Genomic DNA, 25,918 nt, shown 5'->3' on the forward strand with positions numbered 1-25,918 from the left:
GACGCGGGTTTTGTCTTTTTTGGAGCGATGGAAAAAGGTTCGCAGCTCCTTAGGCGCTGGTGGCGACGTCTGGCTGGTGGTTGTGCCCATCGCTTCTTGCGAGGCGTTGGACACGCGCTGTGTTTGATGTGAAGGCCTCGGTACGTTCGACGAGACCTTTGAGGCCACCGGCCCGGAAGTGGATGGCCCCTTCTGCTGGGGTGACGGAGCAGCGCTAGCTGCAACCGCCGCGGGGGCAGATGGCGTAACTGCTGTCTTACTGCTTGTGGGTCGGACAGCCACCGGAAGCCTTTGTGTCGCTGCCCCCTGACACGTCACATCGGCAAGTGTTCTTGGGCAGGTAGGATACCCGCCTGCGTGCCTCCTTGAAACTTATATTTTCCTGTACTTTAATAGTTACAATTTCCTTTTCTTTTTTCCAGGATGGGCACGACCGCGAGTATGCAGCGTGCTCCCCATCACAGTTTACACAGTGGAGAGAGTTCTCGCAAGCTTCAGAGGTGTAGTCATGGGCACTACATTTCCCACAAGTTTGGCGGCCTCGACAGCTCTGCGAACTGTGGCCGAAACGCTGTCATTTGAAACATCTGAGGGGATTTGGCACGTGTGACCTAACAGGGAGCTTAATGTACCCGCCCTAGATGGACTCGGGCAGAGCACTTGAACCAAAGGTGAGTATTAGGTACTTGGTTTCAATTTCTTTGCCATCCCGCCTCATCTTAATTCTCTTGACATCGACATCATTCTGCTCACTGAAGCCCTCCAAGAGCTCAGCCTCTGTCAGCTGGAGCAAATCATCGTTCGAGACAACGCCGCGGGTGGTGTTAACAGTGCGGTGCGGTGTTACTGTAACTTGACAATCCCCAAATGAGACCAAAGTGGGCAACTTTTCGTATTGTTTCTGATCATGCAGCTCTAAGAGGAGATCACCACTTGCCATCCTTGATGCCTTGTAGCCTGGACCAAGGACATCAGTTAAAGACTTGGAAACTAGAAAAGGGGAGATTGTTCGTACTTGTTTATCTGATTTTTCCGAATCAATGACATGAAATAGTGGGAAGTTCGGCCTTTGACGGCCAAAGAACTGGAACACATCTTCGGTGCGCCTTCTTTTCTGAGGGCGATCAGGAAGGGGAGGGAAGGAACTAGCCATAGACAAATGTAATTTTCGGCAATAAAGCCAGCCGCCCACCGTGGAGCCCTACAAGGGGACGCTACAGGGACCTTAAAGCCAGGTCCTGGAAGCACCAGCTGTACGTTATCATTATAAACAAATATGAAATAACGTAGCTAGGTTGGCTATTCACACAAGGTTAACCCTTCACAAGGTAAATTGGAAGTAAGCGGAAACTAGGAGAAGACAGGAAAAGTTAAAGGTGAGAGAAAGATGAAGGCTGGAGGAAGAGAGAGGCAGGAAAAGGCAATTACCGATTTCCACCGGGTGGGTCAGTCCGGGGGTGCCGTCTACGTGAAGCCGAGGGCAAAGAGGTGTGTTGCCTCCGCCGAGGGGCCTCAAAGATCCTGACACTCAGCATCGGCTCAACCCCCTGGATCCCCTTTTCCCCGGACTCAGCTAAGCCACGCACGGTTAAACGCGAGAGGGTCCAACCCTCACGTGCCCAGGTACGTGGTATCGCAACACACCAAACGCCTGCTGATGCAGACGCCCCTGCGGGACAAAAGAAGCTCTTGCCGCATGATTCCGCCCATTAAAAGGTTGTAAAACGAAGTATTGTGAACATATATGCCTGGTATTATCACTGGAGAAATCGTGCGAACATGAAATGCAAACCAGCTTTAATAGTAAATGGGAAATATTTTTAGTTTCTGGTTACCCTCAGTCGGTCGTGACTGCTGTTGCCGAGACCCTCCTGAAAAAAAGTGAAGAAGCGCACGACGAGCCTGAAGACGAGGGAAGAAGCTTGTGACCGGAAGTGGTACACTACCTACACGAAATTTCGCACAATCTGAAGAAGGTTGCGGGCAGGCTTGGGGTACCGCTTGTTTTTTCCGCTCCGAAAAAGATATCCAAGATATGCCCTCGTACTTCCGGCAAGGAATCTGAAAAATGTGCATGTGGAAAAAAGCTTGCCAGGCCACATGTGCGGTGCGAATCAGGAGTGGTGTACGAGATACCGCTGTCCGGCGGAAAAGCCTATGTAGGCCAAACTGGCAGATCCTGAACGATCGGCTGAGGGAGCATCGAAGAGAACAGCGAAGACGTGCGCTTAGCACAGCACTGCAGTTCCTGCGAGAAGTGTTCACCGCATTTCGAGAGTGCGAATATATTAGAGGCGAAAGAATAGACTGCACGAGGGCTACCGGAAGCCTTCCATATAAAGAGAAACGGCAGTGATCGCATTAGTGATACATCAACTGTGTTATATAGTTTGGAATGTGACCTTTTCTCAGCAGGAAGATAAGATGTACTTTCAGGGGTGTTGGGGTGGCACGCGTTCTTTGTCTCCGAACGCGCATGCGCGACGCAGCCTGTATATTCAACTTCTTTTTATGGAATAAGATCAGCTTTGAGTGCAGCGATTGTCCGTATGTGTCAGTGTTGCTTTCTTTTGTGGGTGTTTTTTGACGCTGCTGTTATACCTGCAATAAGTGACCAACTCGCCTAAGGGCTAGTTTTCCTGCCGCATACTCCTCATTCTTCAAGGTCTTGCACCGAAGCGCAATTGCCTTATGGAACTACTTGAACTTTTTACAAAGTGAATTGCGACAGAAATTTCGTAGTACGACGTAAACACGATGTGCAGACGGGATAGCTTCGGACTGTAATTTGAACATGTGACAAAACATAATTCTGTTACGAGGAAACTCATGAGGCATAGCATCAATTGGAGAAAAAATATTCACGTGCACGTCGAAAGAAAAGGTCCATGTGGGATAACTTTGGGAGATTCTTAACAGAATATCCGAGAATGACGTCCAGCAGATGTCATGTTTGTATCCGAAATGGCGCATGGACATTGGGACATCATTCGGATGTCCTATGGACGAAGAGTTTTCACTAGGTCGTTAAACTGCTCGCCAAAGAATGGGAAAACAGATGGAAGGCGAGAGATGGAAATTCAAGACGATGAACAAAACGAGAACAAGGTAAAAGCGGGAGTCAACGTTTTGACAAGCGGACCTTGTTCGTATTGCTCATCACCAAAGCATGGTCGCCATAAATAGAACAATACGCTGCCTTTCCGTTTCAGGAAGTTCCCGCTTGGCTTCCAGCATCGTTGTTGTACTAGTCCTCTCCTTCTGCTAATTCGCGTTTACTCTGCAGGCGCGACATGATTGTTACAGATGAATTTCTGTGACTTTTAAAGAATAAATGGCTTTTGTGGGCGTTTGTGACTTCAATCCGTGCATGCAAGTTTTCTCTGCTGCTTTTCAATTCGTGAGCATTTCTGTTCGCGTCAGGAGCAACAAGTCCGGCTGTTTGACGTTATTCATAGGCGCAGTTAATATGTAGGTAAAAAGGTGCAAAATTCGTTATTTATGGCATCATAATTACCCTTATTGTATAAGACTACTGTTTTCTTGTGCGAGGGATCGGCAGTAGGGCAAAAACTGAAATCTACATGAATAACTTTATGGTCACTAATTTCACGGAGAATCGAAGACAGGCTATCGGGATGGGTTGTCAGCATTAAATCCAAAATGTTAGAGGAATCGCAAGTGACACGCGTTGGCTGAGTTACTAACTGCGTTAGGTTATAGTCAAGACAAACCTCAAGAAAATCTCTAGCTTCAATTGTGTTAGCAGTTGCAGTTTCTTCGCTCCAACGAATACCAGGAAAATTAAAATCGTCAAAAAGAACAAGATCGGCTCTAGGATATGTCAAGGTAAGCTGGTTTAGAATATTATTAAGTGCGCGAGAAAAGGTAGGATTGTTATATGGGGGCCTATAGCAAACACCCAATAATACATATTGTGGTAAAGCTTGAAATAATACTCATGAAATTTCTAAGTCGAAGTCGATGTTAAATACAGAACTTGGTATTTGTTTACTGGCTGCAACGAGGACACCACCCCCGCGAGTGCCTTTGCGGTCTTTCCGATAGACATTGAAATTCGGTAAATCGGCGAGTACTTCTGCGTCGGCAACATCACTTGATAGCCATGTTTCGGTTAGTATCCGAATACTGCTATCTGAAGACTTGACAAGATGAGACAGGTGATCACATTTGGGTATGAAACTTGGAATGTTACTGAAGATCACGGAAAAAGAAAGGTTAGCTTTTGGTCTAGGGTGAAAACTGGCGAAAACTGCTTGACGCCGATGTGGTTGCTACTAGATTTCTTGCACTGTTTTTATGGTTTCATTGAATAGATGACGTTTCGAGCCGCTGTGCAGTGTTTTATAGCGTAGGGAAAACGGAACAGATTTCTGTCTTGCAAATTTGACCCAAGTGACTTCTGGCGTTCTGAAACCTACGTGAGAAATCCTCACCTATGATGTAGGGCGTTCCTTTCAACTTACGTCCGTTTGAAAGGATCCCGTCTTTTATTTTGTGGAACTCGAATTTCGCTATTATCGGCCTACATCTCCCGCCTGTGTGGCGGTCTAAGCGATGCGCACGGTCGATTTCTTTAAGGTGAATATCTATACCTAAGTGGTCATGGCAAAGTGGAATGACCCGCCGTGGTTGCTCAGTGGCTATGGTGTTGGGCTGCTGAGCACGAGGTCGCGGGATCGAATCCCGGCCACGGCGGCCGCATTTCGATGGGGGCGAAATGCGAAAACACCTGTGTACTTAGATTTAGGTGCGCGTTAAAGAACCCCAGGTGGTCTAAATTTCCGGAGTCCCCCACTACGGCGTGCCTCATAATCAGAAAGTGGTTTTGGCACGTAAAACCCCATAATTTAATTTTAATTTAAAATGGAATGATTATTTGCTCAGATTCGGCATACGATTCAGATAGCTTGGCGTCTGGAAGGCCGTAGAAAATCAGATTTTTACGTCGCTACCTGTTTCGGCTTCCATTCCAACGTCCCTCAATATCATCTGTTAGTGTAACATTCGCCGTGCTGGTCGCATTCTACGTTGTTATCTGCAGATAAGATTGCCCCGCTTGCCGCGATATCTTCCTTTCTTTTGCCACTCCCTGATTGGCTGCTTAGCGCTCAAAAAGCGCCTCGCCGACCGGATAAACGTCTTGCTGGCGCTGCGTGGGTCGTTGTTCCTCGAGCCTGCCGCCTCGGCGTCTCGCCGTCGAATACGTGACAGCTGGTGGCAGCGCACGTGGTCGATGGCGTCCGGTTTGGTGAGAGCACGGCTTAAGTCATTGGGAGCATTAGCGACATTTGCTTGGTAGTCGAGGCTTTTGACTTTGCTAAATATTAGTGCGTGTAAGAGTAGCAGTTGTTCTCAGCAGTGATGAACCTCGCATCGTTAACGAAACCCAACCTAGTGTTGCTAGCAGAAGAGTTAGGTATCCGTGTACAGAAGTCGATGCGTAAACCTGCAATTATTGAAGCAATATCGAAATGCGGAGCGAAAGACGACAAAGTCGAGGAATGTTGGAAGACAATTTCCCAACAGCTAAAAGAAAGAGAGAACTGAAGTTAAAAGAGATGCAGCTGCATAGCCTTGAATGAACTGACAGTTCCGACATGCGCGGGAACATGCAACCTTTCAGGGCTGGTAGCGACATCACTTTGTACCTCGTCAACTTTGAGAGGACGTGTACTAGAGCAGCACTTGCAGGAGAGACCTGGGCGCAACGCCTCTTGACGCTGCTTCCAAACGAAGCAGCCGACGTAATCGCAAGGATGCCAGATGAAGATGCGCATGACTACAATAAAGCAAAGCTTCAGCTGAGGCGAAGGTACAGCTTGTCTACAGAAGCCTTAAGGATGAAGTTTCGTAACACGAGGCGTAGTCAACAGGAGTCATTCTCGGAATTCGCCTATAAGTCCATGAGCTTGTTGGAAGAATGGCTTAAAAGTGCCAACGCATGCGAGAACAAGCAAAGTCTGATTGAAGTGTTCGCGCTAGAACGATTCTATGCGTCTATTTCGGAGCAAATGCGCCTGTGGATTCAGGACAAGACAAACGTAGATACGTTTCAAACGGCCGCCACTTTAGCGGACGAATACCGTTCCCACAGAATGGAAACTTCAGAAGTGCAAAAGAAACCGTCGGGAGCATCCAAGAAGTTTCAGATAGGAGAGAGAGAAAGCAACCAAGGGAAATCCGACAACGTTCCCGCCCAAGTGCACGCGGTCAACTCGAGTGAAACAAAAAGTTCCAAGTTTGAAGACAGACGACCGCTAGTCTTTCACACATGCCAACAACCAGGCTCGGTTCCCACCTGCGGTAAGGTTCAGTTCCCACCTGCGGCAAGTTGTTTTTTCATCCACTTTAATTTCCAATAATTTATCGTTTCTTTATTCCATTTATTAAGCACAAGTAATTTCCCCTATGTTGTCCTTGGTGTCAGTGTTCGTTGGCTTCTCATGAAATGACTAATAAAAATCGGGCCCCTCGGTTAACCCCCTTTCTTCTCGTTTATTACATAACGAGGGTCTCGAATACGGCAACATTGGTGCCTTCAGGTAGTAGATGTGGGTTTACTGACCAGTTGCCTTCACCCCCAAAAAAGATCACGTTCTCGTGACGCCTGCGGCTACAAGGACGTTCCACGTCCGCCGCCAAGGTCTGTGAGTGGTGGCGCTGGCTAACACTCCCAGGGTTCTACTAGTACACAAACATACCCACGAAAAGTGGATGGGGAAACAGCGCCGCGGTAGCTCAATTGGTAGAGCATCGCACGCGAAATGCGAAAGTTGTGGGTTCAGTTCCCACCTGCGGCAAGTTGTTTTTTCATCCACTTTAATTTCCAATAATTTATGGTTTCTTTATTTCATTTATTAAGCAAAGGTAATTTACCCTATGTTGTCCTTGGTGTCAGTGTTTGTTGGCTTCTCATGATATGGCTAATATATATATATATATATATATATATATATATATATATATATTATATAATTCTTCCAGCGCTACTTCAAGATACACTACTAGGAATCTTTATTTTATACTTTCGCTTGTTTACTTGTTCTTGGCAGTGTTCTTCCTGCGGTTTTGTCATGCGCGGGTCCATTTGATGTGGTTCCTTGTTTGCCAAGTAAAAGAGAGGTGTATCTCACAGGCGTACCTAGTAGGTACGCCTTACTTCAATTCTCTTTTGCGGGTTGACGTGTCTTTATGGCGAACGCTGGGCATTATTCACATTTGTACTAGTAAAGGTACCTTACCCTCGCTAATTTGCATATCCAAGTTACTTTCGATTGCCCCCCCCCCCCCCCCCCTTGAAAAGAAATCCTGGGTACGCGTCTGGAGTGGTGGATACACATTCGATGCACAAAATATAGCTATTGTGGCATATTGAAGTCATTGTAGCGCCTGCAATGGCGTTGGCCACCACCGTGCTTCTAGCATAGTTTCATACGTGAGCAGAATGGTAGAAGCGACAGAAGCATAGCCTCCAAGCTTTGTTTTAACGTAATCACCAGTCACTGTCTAAAATATGACACCATAATTAATTAACAAAGGTGTTTGTAATAAAATGTAGTTCCAAAGTTTACTACTAACACATATTCTTATATCTTTGCATGTAGTCTTGGCTAAAGACGACGTCCGTCATTTCTGCCGTCAAAGCCAATGCAAGCCGAGCCAGGCAGAGCAACAAACTGCGCGGCAATGGTTCTGGTCGCAAGAAGTCTCGCGCAGACTTTCGGATTCTGCATAGGTGACTATAAACCTTATTTCTATACTTTTACAACTGTTTCTGTTCTCTTTTTGCACGCATTCATGGTTTGTCATGAGTCAATGGGCTCACGTGCGCTATTCTGCTTCCACGTATTTATTTATGCTGTGCATGGTCGCTCTAAATTTGCGGATAAAGTATGCCTTTCTTTGTTCCCGTTCACCAGGAGAGCGGAAACCTGACTAGAGAAGGGTGACACGTATTTTGTCAAAATGTATGCTCTGGCAGACTGAGATGTTTTAAAAATGGGAGATGTGGCAGCGCGTGGGCTCAGCTGTGGTTATTTAGACGGAGTCCGAACGCGGTCTGGCCTATATACTGTTGGTGGCAGACATCACAATGTAGCGTGTAGACCACATTGGTACTGTCACAATTTAGAGGTTCTTTAATTCTGAATGTAAAGCCACAGGAACTAGCCTTAGTGAGACAGGTTGAAGTCATATACATGCAGACCTTGCGGCGTTGTTTACCACACGGTTTGCAGTCTGATTCCATGTTTTGAACCGTGGTTGTTCTCGCTCTGACGACGGTATCTCTTAGGTTCCTTCCCCGAAGACAGACAACTCGTGGTGGCTCAGTCAAAATTGCAGACAAACGTGTGCTCTGCTGAGTAATATTAAAGTGTTTGGTAGGGCAAGGTTGGTTTGATTTCTAGGATGGCGCGGCTTGGAGCCTGACAAAATTCCATTTTTGTATAAGCCTTGTGCTCGTCTTACAGCATCATCAGCGATACTTTCCGGGTAGGCCTTTGCCACCGGTGCCATTTTGAGTTCCCTTGTGTTATCTGTCTCGTCAGCGCATATTCGGTGGTATCGGTGGGCTCGTGAATACGGGATGGCTGTCTTGCAATGTCGCGGATGGCTGATTTGGAAATGTAGGTATTGGTGGCGGTCTGTTGGCTTTTTATACAAAGTTATGAATTTGTGATAGTCTTTAATTTCTACAGTGGCATCAAAAAACCTTACGGCTGATCTAGAATAGCTGCACATGAAAGATTTATTTATTTATTTCGAATACTGTTAGCCCTTTTTGGGCTGGTACAGGGTGGGAGGATTGACACGTTTTGGCAACACATCAAGCAATGAAACATAAATACATCACGAGAGGTACATTTCCAGCTTCCGTTCAAATGATTGTACCGTCATTGCGTCATCAAAACTCTGTACATCAAGGCCATTCCAGTCTTCAGTTGTCTTAACAAGGGGAGAATATTTAAGCACATCAATTCTGGCATTGTAAGGCACAAAAACATAAGGGTGATTCACACGGGGAGAGACTCTGCCAGGACGGAACAAATGGCGCGACTGATCTAAGTTAAATTTATTCGTAGACAGCTGGTGCAAAAATTTCAGTCGTGCGATTTGTCTGCGTGTTGCCAGTGTCGGTAAATTCGCCCCGGCGAGCAAAACGGTTACGGACTGTGTTTTGCGATACGCTGACAATATAAACCGTACTGCAAGTCTTTGAATGCGTTCAAGTTGGTCAATCTGACATTGCTGGTGAGGATCCCATATGACACTACCATATTCCAAAGAAGGGCGTACAGCAGCTGTGTAGACCTTAAGTTTAACTGCAGGCGTTGCATGCGCCAATTTTCTTTTAAAGAATCCATGTTTTCGCTGAACAGATCCACATATGTTGTTTACGTGATTCTTCCAATTGAGGTTATTTGAGATGGTGACACCAAGATACTTTAGCTTTGTCGTGCGGGCTATTTGTTTGTTGCTTCCAAAGTAATTAAAACACAGTGGCATTTTCTTGTTCGAGACAGTCATACACGCGATCTTTTCAAAATTAATTTCCATATTCCATTTGGAGCACCAGTTGTGGATTCCTTCCAAGGATTTATTCAGTAATTTTTGATCATCTATTGATTTCACTGGGCAGTACAATATACAATCGTCCGCAAATAAACGAACCTCAACCCTAGTATCTATATGCTCGCCTATATCGTTACTGTAAATCAAGAATAATATCGGCCCCAACACAGACCCTTGCGATGCACCAGAAGAAACGGGTAAACTTTCGGAGTGTTGGCCATTACTTTCAACAAATTGCAGCCTATTCGTCAAGTACGCCTGAAGCACTTAATAATTTGTTCGTTGACCCCAAAGTCATACAGCTTGCTGATCAGCTTGCTGTGACAGACCTTGTCGAATGCCTTTGACATATCAATTGAAATTACGTCAACTTTCGCTTTCGAGTTGACTGCTTCAGCAAAGCTGTGGATAGTTTCAAACAGTTGGGTCACAGTTGATAGACTTCTTCGAAAGCCATGCTGCTTACTGTAGAAAAGATTATCATTTTCTATATACTGAATAATTCCTTAGCAATTATGTGTTCCAGGACCTTGCATATTGTGCACGTATTAGAAATCGGGCGATAATTCCCAATGGGCAAGCTTGCTTCCAGATTTGAAAATTGGTTTTACCCTTGCCATCAGCCAGTCAGTAGGTATAATACCGCTATGAAGCGATAGATTGATGGGAGAACTGAATAAAGATCTGCTACGAATCTAAGGACTTTCTTCGCCGTGGAGCCGAATAAAGAATATCCTAACGACCTTTTGTAGATAAGCGGCTTCAAAAGTCTGGCCACAAAAAAAGGTTCTTCAAGCGATGTCATAAAAATACCCGCATAATTATTAGCCATCTTCGTGGCCATTGCCGTTCCGCTTATGTGGAGGAAGTGTTTCTGGTGAAATTTGAAGTTATTGTACCCTAGTACTGACCGCAATAGTGTTCACAGCGTGCCCTCGTCCATACTTACAGGCGTGTTTGCCTTCTTGTAAGCATTGACCATCGCGTCAATGCCACTTGTTTGTGGTATGTTTGTGTATCGGGACACTACATCCATTGTAACGAGGAAGTTCTCTTTAGGGATCTCGAGTCTAGTTATTATGCGATGGAAATGGATGGCGTCATGAATTTAAGATGGAATCATCAGAGTTGTGTCCTTAATTATGAACTCCAAGGCACTTGAAATTATTTCGGTTATCATGCCATTGCTAGAGACAATAAGGCGACCGGAGTGGTTAGTCTTGTGGATTTCAGGAAGGAAAAAAAATGACCTGGGGCTAGCTGAATCGGCTGCATTGCTTTAAGCATGTCCCTGGATATTTTCCCTTCCTTATGCAATGAATTCGCGGTTTATGCCTGATTCTAAACGATTTAGTCAGGCTCAGCAAATTCCGTGAAGTCCGTATATATATACTGATGTCCTTCTTTCGGGCAGTCCACCTTATCCAATAATACTATTGCGCCACCCTTCTCCACAGGTTTAATTACCACATCTGATCGGAGGCTCAGCCATTCCAACAACTTGCGCTCTTGATACCACAAGTTTTGTCGAAGGGCTTTCAATGTGGAGCATGCCGTCAGTGTGTGTGTGTGTTTGGGTGTGTGTGTGTTTGCGCAACGTAGGAGCGCGTGTCGCGTTAGGGCTTTTAGTACTGCGGAATGCCTACGTACGCAAGAGGGCGAGCGTTAGACGCCGGGCGCGTCGGAGCGCATTGGCCGCGTCCGCCAGTACATCGAACCGTCGGTCAGACAAGACGCTGCTGATCTCGCTAACGTGATGTAACGTGTGACCGCGTTCCCGCTTCGTCGAACTATATTTAGGCCTTTAAGAGACTCTACTTTTAATACGGATGAAATACACGAATCATATCGAGAAAAATAAAAAGCGAGTACTTATTTTCTGAGGCTGGCACGTTCATTTGCGACGAAGTGCACCAAAAGCAGGTCGAGCCTTTCGCGCAAACAGCACACACTGAACGCTTTCTCAAAAGCAAATTTCCTATTCTTGCTATGCATTCCCACCGTGCACGTTCCGGGAATGGCTTCTGCGCGTTCACTTCACGCAGCAAAGCCAAACCGTAGGCCATTGAAAAGTACAACCTTCCTCTGGTCGCCTTTGACGCTGCCATTTTGGGAAACTCTTTTTGTCTCGCGCTCTACCGAACAAACAAGAACCACGAGCGCAGCACGAAAGGCTGCCTACGTACGCATGCAAGAATCGGATGCGTGCGTAAGCAGCGGCCGCGTAAGCATCACGCACCGTTCGTGTTGCGTTCTGCACATGCGCACTTTGCAGAACGTAGCAATCTTACGGGCGCAACGCCGTTGCGTACGCTACGCACGCACTACTGAAACTGCCTGTTGACACGTGGACTTGTTTACTGTTTTCGGCTGAGCGGTTTTCACCGTCTAACAAATGTTATCGCTCAGTGCAGGACGCGCCCGCATGTATCAGAAGTTTCTCGAATGTTGTCAATGGTTCTGCAGTCACCGAAGCTTGCGTAATCTGATTGCATGTGCCACGCGAATTGTGTAGAACTTCCTGAAAGACACGCGGGGACCACGGATTACTCTGGAACCTTCGATGACTTGTGTATGAAAGCCGACGCGCTTGACCGGCAGATGACATTTTCGACGATCGCCGCCTTTGTTCGCCGCTGTTGTTGTTCTTTGAGTGTAGCCTGTTTTTGGGGAACAGGTTCGGCCAATAAACTACTAGTTTCGCCATTCAGTTTGGCTGCTTTCTTCACTGCACTGTCACTACCACGTGACTATATATATATATATATATATGACGGATGAGAGAAGGGATATACTGCAGAGAGCATTTTTGAAGAGATCCTGGGGTACATTTATTATCACTTTTGCTTTAGAGCACGAAATGTGGTGTGGATTGGTGTTTTCAAATAACGCACAAAATCCGTAGGCAAGCACTTTCGAAGGCGATTCTTGGAGAAAAATCGCCCATCTCGTGGTGTAGAGGTCTTGGCAGTGGCACATGCAACACAGGGGCAGAACAACTTTTTGTAGAGTCTTGTATGCAACACTGCTGATGACAATGTACACTGGTCTTTCATGACGCGCCCTTCCACGTCATAAATATTTGCGCAGCCTGGTATGGTCCGCTTCCTTGACCACGACTGCATGGCCGGCTACTTGCTGCTGATGGTGTCCGTGCACGATACGTGACAACTCAAGCTCATTTACTTGAGGCAGAATGATTGGGTTCAACACCAAGCAAACAAACAAAAATAATGTCCGAAATTTAAAAGCAAGAGAAATGCACGAGCGCACATAATTGACGTAGAAAATAGAAAATTCATTTACACTCTGCGCGATTTTAACGGATATATTATTTAATGTAATGTCCAGACATACATTGCACATCGTTCTTAGCATAATTATTTGACACAACGCGCAACGACTATTGCTGATGATTTTTTTGCGACGCAATTGGCACCCTGGAAGAATGCCTGCATAAGTGATATCACACATGAAACAATGCAGGTGCCTGGCACAGACGGCGAAAGCGACTTACTTGGGGCACAACTGGGCCTATCGGAATTTTTTTTTAACTTTAGCGTAAAACACAAAAAGGACATAACAAAGAGCTCAGGATTATCACATATTCCTTCAGAATATTTGGCGAGAAGCGTGCACCAAACGAGACGTCCACGCTCTGTGACGCTTCGCACATGGCGTCACACATATGCACACGCACAAACAAACGAATAAGAAATGAAGGCGTTCGTCACCTAGACTGTCAATACACAGTGCCAGTGTTCGTCCTTCATCGAGTGGATTGCCTGTGTTTGTTTATTTCTTCACTTAACTGCTGAACCGAAACGCTGCCGCTCGGTGGTTAGAAAGAGCGCAGCATAGCACATCCCCCAGCCGGAGACATTTCTGTCCTTGCTGTTGCAACACGCCGTGTGTGCCTTTAGTGGTTGCCGCTTCCACTTGCGAAACTGCCCACAACTGTGTTTGAAATTACGCAATATGCAAAACAAAGAAGCCATATGCGAGCGAGATGCGCAGAAAAGTGCTCGAAGAAGGTCTTGGCACGTCCTGTTCGGAGCTCTGAAAACAGAGGAGGTTCTAGAAACGCTGGCTGTTAACACCGTGCGACGACGAAGGCGAGCCAAACGAGCGCCGGCAGCTTCAGCACTCGGCTGGCGCCGCTTTCCATCGGGTCCATCGCTTCTTCCGTTTCTTCCGGGTCAGTGACCACGATCCTCCAGCCCAGATAGTAGTGGGTGAAGCACTGAAACAGAGAGCAACAGTCAGCGCACCTGCTCATTTCGAAAAGGGCAGCAGCACCTGGTAGTAGACAAGGCCGGGCGTATCCTTGTCCGGAGTCCAGGTAAATGTTCCGGGCTGACCGCGGTCACACTGTAGCCTCAGCGTTTGCTTGAAGTTCTCCCAGGATTTCGACTCGTCGCTCATGTCCACCGTCTTGTGCTTCCACTCGCAATAGCGGCCCGTACCTGCGTCGCAGTGAGAGATGCCTTCGAGAGAGCCCTCAATTGCCAGCTGGCGCACACCCCACTCACCCATTTCTAGCTGTTGGCCGCCCCTGTTCACATGGGCTGTACGCTCATTACAGTGTGCTGCTCACGCTATTTTAGCTACCGGAATGAAGACTATCTTGAGCTCAATTTATTTTCTGTTATGCCAGAAAATCACAAACGTTTATTTCTTAGGGTCTGCAGTCAGACAAGATTTTCGACTCTTGTTCATAACCTTAGTAGAATATTTATTTGTTATAAAAACATCGACACTGTCATCAGATGACAGGGAAGTGGTATATTACTGAACAGTAACAATTCTGATAATCTTAAAGGAGTACTAATATGAAGGTAGCTCTGAACTCTGCAAGTACATACGTTGTGGGACATGCTTATGGAAATGATAAATGGTAAAAAATGTCTAAATTTGTTTTTACGCATGCACTGAGAAATAAATACATGACATGTTATTTTTATAGGGCATGGTATCTCAAAGGGCATAGAATAAATAGACTGAATGCATGGGCCGTATTACGTAAAACTATCCTAATGTTTTTATTCCAATCTCCTGACGTCAAATTTGCGTAACCGCCGACGCAAGACTCGGACGGTGACCAGCAGGGTTGTCTGAACGGACCAACCAAACGCTCCCCTTGTTTATAGGAGGTAACTTTTGTTTGCTTTAAAAACGAATAATATTGCATGCAGTGGGGGGCTTGTTTTACCTAATTGGCTGACAAGAGGCGAGGTGCACGCTCAAGTGGAGAGGGATTATGGGGCCGAGCCAGTGCACTAAAAATCGACAACCGGCTGAATCGGGCGGTGCCGCCGTCTACGATTGGTCCGCCTTCCCTTACTTGTATTGAGGTGGCTGGTCGAAAATCGCGGCGGCATGCAACGGAAGGTTAAGGATGCCGCTAAAACGGATCCTCAGCAGAGTTGGCAGAGCGACGTCGGAAGCGTGCCCAAAGGGCTAGAAAACGTTACACGGCCACGCAAAAAGGTTTAGTGGACGCAAATAAACCCATGCTCTCCGGCAGGTACAAGTAGCCAGTGCCTGAGCGATCGGCGGTAGACATTTTTATTCCTTTCAGAACGGGGTAGCCCGCGGCTATTCAGAATAAAATTCAGTTTTGTTCGGCATATAATGCATCTTTAACGCGTGCGCGTCACTTTGACGCGCTTAGTTTTCGAGGTCTTGTAACGTCTCGTGAGAGGCAAGTGGGTGCAGCCCGAAAACTTTTGACCAATCATCATCATAATTAGGCTAGTTACGCCCACTGCAGGGCAAAGGCCTCTCCCATACTTCTCCAACTACCCCGGTCATGTACTGATTGTGGCCATGTCGTCCATGCAAACTTCTTAATCTCATCCGCCCATCTAACTTTCTGCCGCCCCCTGCTACGCTTCCCTTCCCTTGGAATCCAGTCCGTAACCCTTAATGACCATCGGTTATCTTCCCTCCTCATTACATGTCCTGCCCATGCCCATTTATTTTTCTTGATTTCAACTAAAATGTAATTAACTCGCGTTTGCTCCCTCAACCAATCTGCTCTTTTCTTATCCCTTAACGTTACATACGTCATTCTTCTTTCCATAGCTCGTTGCGTCTTCCTCAATAGAACCTCAAGTAGAACCCTTTTCATAAGCCTCCAGGTTTCTGCCCCGTACGTGAGTACTGGTAAGCCACAGCTGTTATACACTTTTCTTTTGAGGGATAATGGCAACCTGCTGTTCATGATGTCAGAATGCCTGCCAAAAGCACCCCAGCCCATTCTTATTCTTCTGATCATTTCAGTCCCATGATCCGCATCCGCGGTCACTACCTGCCCTAAGTAGATGTATTCGCTTACCACTTCCAGTGCCTCGCTACCTATTGTAAATTGCTGTTCTCTTCCGAGACTGTTAAACATTACTTTAGTTTTCTGCAGATTAATGTTTAGACCCACTCTTCTGCTTTGCCTCTCCAGGTCAGTGAGCATGCATTGCAATTGGTCCCCTGAGTTACTAAGCAAGGCAATATCATCAGCGAATCACAAGTTACTAAGGTATTCTCCATTAACTTTAACCCCCAATTCTTCCCAATCCAGGTCTCTGAATACCTCCTGTAAACACGCCGTGAATAACATAGGAGAAATCGTATCTCCCTGCCTGACGCCTTTCTTTATTGGGATTTTGTTGCTTTCTTTATGGAGGTCTACGGTGGCTGCGGAGCCGCTATAGATATATTTCAGTATTTTTACATATGGCTCGTCTACACCCTGATTCCGTAATGCCTCCATGACTGCTGAGGTTTCGACTGAATCAAACGCTTTCTCGTAATCAATGAAAGCTATATATAAGGGTTGGTTATATTGCGCACATTTTTCTATCACCTGATTGATAGTGTGAATATGGTCTATTGTTGAGTAGCCTCTACGGAATCGTGTCTGGTCCTTTGGTTGACGGAAGTCTAAGGTGTTCCTGATTCTATTTGCACTTACCTTAATACATACTTTGTAGGCAACGGACAGTAAGCTGATCGGTAAATAATTTTTCAAGTCTTCGGCGTCCCCTTTTTTATGGATTAGGATAATGTTAGCGTTCTTCCGAGATTTCGGTACGCTCGAGGTCATGAGGCATTGCGTATACGGAGTGGCCAGTTTTTCTATAGCAATCTTCCCACCATCCTTCGACAAATCTGCTGTTACCTGATCCTCCCCAGCTGCCTTCCCCCTTTGCATAGCTCCCAAGGCTTTCTTTACTTCTTCCGGCGTTTCTTGTGGGATTTCAAATTCCTCTAGATTCTCTCTTCCATTATCGTCGTGGGTGACACTGGTACTGTATAAATCTCTATAGAACTCCTCAACCACTTGAACTATCTCGTCCATATTAGTAATGATACTGCCGGCTTTGTCTCTTAACGCATACATCTGATTTTTGCCAATTTCTAGTTTCTTCTTTACTGCTTTTAGGCTTCCTCCATTCCTTGAGAACACGTTCAATTCTATCCATATTCTACTTTCTTATGTCAGCTGTCGTACGCTTGTTGATCGACTTGGAAGTTTCTGCCAGTTCTATTCTAGCTGTAGGGTTAGAGGCTCTCATATATTGGCGTTTCTTTCGTCTCCTGCGATAGCTTACTGGTATCTTGTCTAGCAAAGTTACCAACGACTTCTATTGCACACTCCTTAATGATGCCCATAAGATTGTCGTTCATTGTTTCAACACTGAGGTCCTCTTCTTGAATTACAGCTGAATACCTGTTCTGTAGCTTCATGCGGAATTCTTCTATTTTCCCTCCTACCGCTAACTCATTGATCGGCTTCTTATGTACCAGTTTCTTCCGCTCACTCCTCAAGTCTAGGCTAATTCGAGTTCTTACCACCCTCTGGTCACTGCAGCGCACCTTGCCGAGCACGTGCACATCTTGTATAATGCCAGGGTTAGCGCAGAGTATAAAGTCGATTTCATTTCTAGTCTCGCCATTCAGGCTCCTCCACGTCCACTTTCGTCTGTCCCGCTTGCGGAAGAAGGTATTCATTATCCGCATATTATTCTGTTCCGCAAACTCTACTAATAACTCTCCCCTGCTATTCACAGTGCCCATGCCATATTACCCCACTGACTTGTCTCCAGCCTGCTTCTTGCCTACCTTGGCATTGAAGTCGCCCTTCAGTATAGTGTATTTTGTTTTGCCTTTATTTGTCCTCCTAACTTCGCTGAGCCCTCTTACATCCTATTTACTGCCCTCTAATTCCTCCAATAGCACTGCTAGACTAGATAACGTTCTAGCGTTAAACGTTGCCAGCTTGAGATTCCAATGGTGGCCTGTCCGGATCAATAGCCAATAGATCAATTTTGACCAATAGCCGAGGGTTAATGGCTAAAAGGCGTCGAATCAGAAATAAGTATTTTTCTTTCGTTCGACCAAATAATGCATAATGAGTTTGTACGTGTCATACGTGATGGGGAGCTATCGCGGTTTTCGTGACGTCGCGTCACGTCGCGGGGGTGGTTCAAAAAGTTTTTGACCAATCGCGGAGGACTGATTGTAGAATTGGAATAGCTTTACGTTATAACGCCCCATGACTACAGAAGGCTGAAATATTGTACTATCAGCGGATGTTTGCAGATGCTTCGCGGAAGCGGTTTTGGGGAGCTTGAAATGGTATTCTGAAAGCAAAAGCTGTTAGTGGACACGAATTATTAGGGAAAGCAATGGCAGATCACTTTCAACAACACTTTGTGAATACTCATCCGAGTACTCTATTAGACTTTTCTAACGAGACTGTTTATTCGCCTCATGTGACTGCGAGTGCATTCTTTGAACCACTAACATAAATGAGGTAGTAAAGCATACATACAGATACAGTAAATCACTATAGTTTTGGTAACTACACAAATAAAACCAGTAATGTGTACCTTGTGAACCATAGATTTGTTCTCTGTAGCACATTTATAATATTGAACTTGTATCTTGGAACGATACGTAAAGCTATGAAAATAGGAGTGGCGATCAGGACAATTTTTCAAACTACTGAACATTTTCGTGGAGCCCGGGCTTTGGTTTTGTAAATGATTATATAAAACATTCTATATATTCGAATAACTACGATTTCGATGAAATCAAGGTAACACGTTCGTAATATATTGTCTGAGAGCCCACAGGTCAACTAAAAAGTTTTGTACCTTACGAGAAATTATTTTAATAACGAAACATAGCACTTACTCGCTGTGAAACTTTTCCGCGACATTATCAAAGCTTTCGACTACACTAACCACGGGGTTCTTGTTAGTAAACATAATATGCATGGAATCTTAGATAACCAACTACATATATCGGAAAGCAATCTTTGGAACAAATTATGTTGGCCAGTGTTGGAAATTACTCGTGGTTTCCGACAATGAACTGCACTCCAAGACCTGTTCCTTCGTGTATATGTTAAAAATATTGCTACGCGCCAATAGAAGGCGATTATGCTCACCTTTGGATTTAGTGGGACGTACCCCTAGAGGACATTGCTGATATGATGACGACGACGTACCTCGCTTGATGTTGGTTGACTTCCATATAGGCGAGTGCTTGCTATCTTTGTAAATACACCCTGTAACTAGTTTCGCTAGTGCGCTTTCACGTAAAATATATTTGGTGGAGGTGTTGGGTACTACTTCCGACGACAGAGCTTCGCAGCGGATGTCACCTCGTATCTACCGCCAGGTGCTGACACGTCGCCGCCTGCTACGCCTGCGACCACCACCCATTTTGTCGCCCTCTCACAGCCCCGCGATCCATTTTCCAAGGCCAGCAGCGTTCACGCGGATGAGTGCTACAGGATGTACGAGTGTGTCATTAAACAGAATGGCTGGGATCCAACTAACGCTGGCTAACTTGACCTCAACGGAAACCCTGGCGTCTGGTTTCGGAACCACGATGACGACCTCATCAGCTGGGACACGTTCAAGCAGCAACTCCGCGACCTTTTCGGCAACCTGTTTGGTCGACAGCCATTCAGAACTTGCTTGCCCCTGTGTCCACATGCTGACCAGAAGATGTCCGAGCATGACAAGATCGCCCACATTTTCAAGGGTATTGCTAAGGACGCGTTCAATCCGCTCGTCTTCACAAACGTGAGCACCGTTCAAAGTGTGATTAAAGAGTACCGTCGTCTAGAGCAAGCGAAATGCCGGCGCATCTCGTCTCAGTTCGAGCGTCTGCTGAGTACTGCTGCAACGTCGTCCTGCGAGGCAATTGCTTCTCAGCCATCTACATCAGACAACGTGACGCGGATCGTCCGCCGAGAACTCGAGGCTGCCTATCCGACACCCCGACACCGGCTGTTTCATTGATCCAGGCCGTTCGCCAGGAATTTCCGAACCTTGGCCTCTGCTGTACTGTCTGCGCCATGAACACTCCTGAATGCCGCCCTAGTCTCCGTGGGCATGCCTCGTCGCGGGCCGTACGCCATTCAACGTTCCAGAAACCCGTCGGAATGAAGCTGATGATAAACCTGTTTCCACTGCAGCCACAAACACGCTGTCTTGTGCCGCGTGAAAGGCCGTGAGAGGGGGAGGTTGCGGCGTTTTGCTCCGGCAGCAACGCAAGGGCAACTGACGCAAGAGTTTATGACGATTGTGGCTCAATCTCGCGCGTGGAGGCAGCGCGGGAGGGCGGCATCGACTTCGCCAACAAGTGCGCACTTTTGCACGGCTGCGCGCGGTCACGCGCGTCGTATCTTGAAAGGGATCTGCAGTCGGCTCGTATCTTTGCGCGCGCTGTGTTCTCGCTGCTCTTGCGCTGAAGGTCACTTCGCTCGCTGCTGCTGCCGCGCTCGCTCACATCAGCGTTTTGACAGCGACTCTCCGCGCTCATCGCGTGTGATGTGCTCATGTTTGCTTGTGCGCACTGTCACCATGCTCGGTATTTCAGTTCGTAATATAGTTAGCAAGCGAATGCTTATACGTTTATATGGCCGATAAAGCTAGTATCCTTACTTTGTATAGCTGGGGCGCAGTAACGTAAAGCTATTCCAAACTTATCTATTCCAATTCTGTAATCAGGCCTCCGAGACTGGTGAAAAACTTTCTTTGGACCATCCCCACTTCGCCTGTCTGTCACGTGAAGGCCCAAAAACCGCGGTAGCTCCCCACCTGATATGACGTGCACACACTGATTATGCATCATTGAACCAAACGAAATAATACAGCTATTTCTCGTTCGACGCCTTTTCGCCATTAGCTGTCGGTCGGCAACTAGTCAAAAGTTTTCGGGCTGCACCCATTCCATTGCTGTCACGCGACATCACAAAACCGCGTAAACTAATCGCGTCAAAGTGACGTGTACGCATTAAAGATGCATTAATATGCCGAACAAAACCGATTTTAAATAGCCGCAGGCTGCCCCGTTCCGAAAGGAATAAAAGATGGCTGCCGCCGATCGTTCAGGCACTGGTTACTCGCGCGTGCCGGAGAGCATGAGTTCATTTGCGTATAATACAACTTCTTTTGCGTAGCCGTGCAACGTATTCTAGCGACCTCGTCCTGCCCACTCTTCCTTGCTGTGGATCCATTTTAGCGGCATTCTTAACCTTCCGTTGGACGGCGCCCCGATATTCCACCAACCACCGGATGCTAAGTAAGGGCAAGCGGACCAATCGTAGACGCCGGCACCACCTTCTTCATCCACTTATATCTAATTTCACTGTGTTGGCTCGGCCCTACGAATGCCTCTCCACTTGAGCGTGCTCCTCGCCTCTTTTCAGCCAATCTATCGAAAAATCTGCTCAATGCGGGCAATGTTATTTGCTTTAAAAGAAAAAAAAAGTTACCTCCTCTAAACGAGGAGCGCGTTTGATAGGGCTTTGTAAACAACGCTGCGTGTCACTGGCAGATGCTCGCGTCGTCTGGTTACATACATTTCACGTCAGCCGAGGACGTCGCCCTTGCCGATTGGCTCTAACCCCACCTCCCCACGACTGCGGCGTTTAGGCCGCTGCTGCTCCTTCTCTCCTCTCTCACCCCTTTTCGCCCCCATTCCCCCCTGTGCAGCTTAGTTGAGTTGTCGGCTGCGGATAGAAAGTTACTGCGCTGCATTGTATCGAATATTTTCAACCTCCCCTTCCAATAAGAATCTCCTCTTGAGGAAATTGGAAGAAAAACGTATTGGAATAGTTTTACGTTATAGCACCCCTCTTTACTAATTTGCTATCGCAATTGATGCTTTGGCTTTCGGGCGAAACTGCAACCTTTTAACATCAGAGTTGTTTGAGCTTGAGCTCTGGCCATGCCGAAAGGTAACATAAAACTCCGCTCGCCGAAGTGGAGAGGGGGAAGGCAAGCGAGGTAGAGGAGAGGGAGAGCTGGGCACGAGCGCGCGGTGCGGTGCAGCTGCCGTGGAGAGGAGTCGCGTCATGTCGGATTGGCTGAGCCTACTGATGACGTAAGCTCTGACGTGCAGGTGCTCTCCTGGAAGAGAGGCGATGTGTGTGCCGGCGGCAGGGTTGCCAGATTGCGCTATTAATAGCCAAATTGGGCTACTTTTTATGCGTGTTGACGTCGAAAATTCTAAGTTGGCTACATGACTATATTTGGGCTATTTTTGTCTTAAGGGCTTCCGAGTCCCAAGTACACGTCAACAGTGACAAAATTAGGGAACGTCGGTTTATGAAAACTAAGACCTCTTTGCTGCTACAAAGATATGTAGGCAATCTCGAAGGCTGTGTTTTTAAGCAATGTCGGTGCTGGGAGGATGGCGCTAAGTCATGGCTGCCATGTTTATACGCATTCCAGCGCTAAGCTCCCTTGTTTTGGTTTCGGATCTACTCCCGGTTCACGCGTGCTCCAGTAACAAAAACGGTGAGGCTGACAGCTGTCGAGTACGTGTTCCGTGCCGGCTGCTACAGAGCAAACTATTATGCTGACTTACACAACAGCTCAAGTACTCGCACGCATGTCGCAGCGAGTCATTTTCGCCCGTGATCCTTCAATGCTTACGAAGTGATCCTCGAAGCCTACTGCTTGGTTCTCCTGCAAATTACCGCGTTATTTATTTACCCAGGAACTTTATCAAAAATTCCGCAAGTAGCTCTAAACGAGAAACGCGACGGTTTTAGTCTTTATGTGAGCTTGCGAGCACGGCCACATAACGACTCAAACCGTCACGTTTCTCGTTTATAGTTACTTGCGCAAGTTTTAAAAAGCAATCCGGAGCGAAGAACTCGCTCCGCAACTCTGGGCCGTCCAGCAGATCCACGACGCCGCCAGGAAACTCAACCTCCCGGTTCCGTCGTGGGAGACGCCCACTCCATGAGAGCCTAAAGCTCTCGTGGCCTGCAGGACCTTGATTAAAGTTGATTTCCTTCCTTCCTTGAGTCTTTATGTACATGCTCAGCGAAGTGCAGCAGTCTCAACTGTCGATAAAAACGACGTATTCTTCTCTAGCATCACCATGCATCACCAAGCACCAGGAATGCAAAAAAACGGTGCCGGAAATGCAATGTTCCCTCTGCTATCTGAGCTTGCTTTGTACCTACTTGGGCTGCCTGTTTCGAACACACCGTCCAACGCGTGTTCGGCCAGGTTCCGCTGACAAAGAATGATTTGAGAAACCTCACGTCGAATGAGACGCTGCAACCTCTGCTTCACGTAATGTTTGGTCTGGCAGAGAGTGGGGACTGCTGCAAAGATTTTCAGCCAGATGAACATTTCTGTCGCGTTTCAACTTTGCATTTCTATATGGTCCATCTGGCAGTGGAAGTTAATTCAAATGGGGCTAGACTGTATATTTAATCGATTTGTGTAAATCTCCAGTGTGAGAAGTATGAACTGGTACTCTACACACTGTTTTTTTCCAGTTCTTTTTTTAGTGAAGCAGATACGTATTATGGGAAAATCGCGCTTGTTTCATGGCACTTCTTGAACGTTGCACATTATTACAATGATAATCTCTGTAAATATATCAAAAACGATGTTCGTCCACAGTGAAGATGGAAAGGCAATTGCTCACTAAAGGTCGGTCAGTGATTGCCTTGCCAACGTCAGGATGATAACTCGTCGGTTTTCATACCGTGCTCCTGCAACAATTTTCTTCCCTTTAACTTTTGTGCGTACGAGTAACTGCGATAATGGCTTACTTTTTATATGCACGTACTTTATCATCATTGTAATTCCTCTTTGTTCGTCTTACCAGTCATTACATCGTACTTTGCTCATGCGTATTTTCCAGCTGTGATGAGAAATAGAAACTGCGTTCGATATACATAATAGGTGCTTGTGGTACTGTTACGTCTATATTTCATTATTTTTGCACACATCGCAGTGCCTTTTGGGCAAAGAGTTCTTGCCTGTTTGTAAAGGTATATATAGTGTTCTACTGACTGGCTATTCTGATGTATAATGCTTGTATTTCTTAAATGGTTTTACTTTGCACTTCATGACAGCCGTGCGCGACCCATATATATCGATTTTCTGTGTTCCCTAGTGGAATTATTTTTCTTTCAGGTCGCACTGAAAGTAAGGTGCACAGCCCTCCTTGGAAATTTGGCAACACACGCATTCGTGCCTGCATTCACAGAAACTTACGTACGCGTTTTGTACATTGCTCGAATCTTGCCAGCGAATCCCTGTTTAAACATTGCGCCCTGAAATTCTTTTCGATACTAATACTACCTGGATTATTTCCAGCGCCGTAATCCAGGCGGCAATTGAAACTATAAACTTTAATTCAGCTCTGCTGTTATGGGCCAGCAGGTCGTTTTGCTTGTTCCCATTCAAAGGCGAATTGCAGTCACAACTGCCGCTTCTTCGTATGAGAAAAACGCCAGAAGGTTTCAAGTTTTCTGCAAAGTTCAGTGTGCCTCTAAGCGGCACCATTTGCAAACTCAGCGTCGAGCTGCTTTTGAGTAAATTGAAAAAAAAAGAGAGCGGGAGAGAACTGTTCATTTTATAAATCAAGCTTCAGAAAGGCATCCCTATTTTAATTACTTGACCTCGGGCTGCCTCTTGGACCCACGATCGGGAACAGCCAGAGCTGATCCTCAAGGTCGGAGCTGGGAATAGTTTGCTCGACTCTTATAGAAAAATACCTCGGGTACAGCGAGGCGTGATGTAAAGTTAGCTCAGAACGTTGTAAATACCGATAACGTCATCAGAAATCCTTCGGTTCATTGTAACAATAAGTGGTGTACAAATCTACGTCTGAGTGGAGGCTCACTAGAACTCTTTACGTAGACCTTGAGACCAGTGTTGTGCTGGTTGCATGCGGCGGAAGTAATTTTGGTGCCGGTAATATGTGCTGGGATTTCGACACCATTTACACCGTATGTAAGACACCTGCAGAACATCATCAAACGTTTAGGCTATGTTTTTGACTACTCGCTCACGAAAAATTTAGGTCTGGCTGTTTCTGGGCTACATTTTGAGATCGTTTCGCTGTTTTTCTGGGGGGGGGGGGCATCAGGCAACCGTGGCCGGCGGCGTCAGTATCTGCTCTATACTGTCGAGATGGGTAAACCGAAGAAGATACTTCCTCCTGAAGAAGCCTAGCGAATGCGAAAGACGACGGAAGCAGCTCGTGAGGGTATGAGGCGTAAGCGGGAAGATCCTGAATATAAAGCTAATGCTGCCGAAGCTAAGCGCTGGAAGATGGGTGACGATCCAGAGTTGCGGGCCAGACAAGCAGAAGCAAAACGGCGATACGACGGGGATGAACGACGTCGGGCGGCTACAAAGAGGGTCCGATCCTCGCTTGCGTTTCGTGGGGAACTTGAAGCGAAGAGAGAGGATGGCTACTTCTGCTGCGGACGGCTGCTGCTTCTCGGCTTTAACACTGAAACCGGCCCCTCTAATTCTGTCAAGCTCTGTTCGGGTACACTTTGCAAATTGCACGGTACCGAATAACGAAGTTAATTATCCAATAAGCGGATTTATTTAGCTATAGCTAGGCTAGAGAAATAAAAACTGGTGAGGTAACAAAATTTTACCGTGCTACAAATAGTCAGTTGTCTTCATTATGACATCAGCTACAACTTGCGTGGGTGGACATATCTGGGATATGAAACTCACAACCTCTCATCTTGGGAGCCTACTGAACGCGTCGCCGGAACTCGCCCGAGCGGCTGTTGCAGATGCTGCTCGTGTGGGAGAGACACGCGGCCGCAGCCTTGTCGGAACACTGTAGCTGCTCGCTGGTGTAAGCAAGTGAAGAACATACGTTGACTCGCGAACACCTCTCGCTGGCTGCTTAAAGAACTTTTCGAGCTCAGCTGCGTGGAACGGCCAATGTCAGAGCTGGCCTGGCTTCGCTGTCAAGAAGATTAAAGCTTCGTTCGTTGTGGTATCGGTGTCTTTCTTCGTAT

At 46.5% G+C, this 25,918-nt stretch overlaps 1 protein-coding gene across 1 annotated transcript in view; it reads right to left on the reverse strand.

Annotated features, from left to right (window-relative positions):
- Positions 1-12,401: 12,401 nt before the first annotated feature.
- LOC142565934 (protein Skeletor, isoforms B/C-like) overlaps positions 12,402-25,918 on the reverse strand; it is a 325,890-nt gene continuing 312,373 nt past the window's right edge. Inside the window, exons 20-21 of the mRNA XM_075676557.1 lie at positions 13,897-14,063; positions 12,402-13,840 (exon numbers count right to left, since the gene is read on the reverse strand). Of these exons, the coding sequence (XP_075532672.1) occupies positions 13,691-13,840; positions 13,897-14,063 (317 nt within the window). The 3' untranslated portion in view covers positions 12,402-13,690. The remainder of the gene's footprint in view (positions 13,841-13,896; positions 14,064-25,918) is intronic.

The sequence above is a fragment of the Dermacentor variabilis genome, unplaced genomic scaffold (assembly GCF_050947875.1).
Source record: "Dermacentor variabilis isolate Ectoservices unplaced genomic scaffold, ASM5094787v1 scaffold_12, whole genome shotgun sequence".
In the NCBI taxonomy this organism is placed as follows: domain Eukaryota; kingdom Metazoa; phylum Arthropoda; class Arachnida; order Ixodida; family Ixodidae; genus Dermacentor; species Dermacentor variabilis.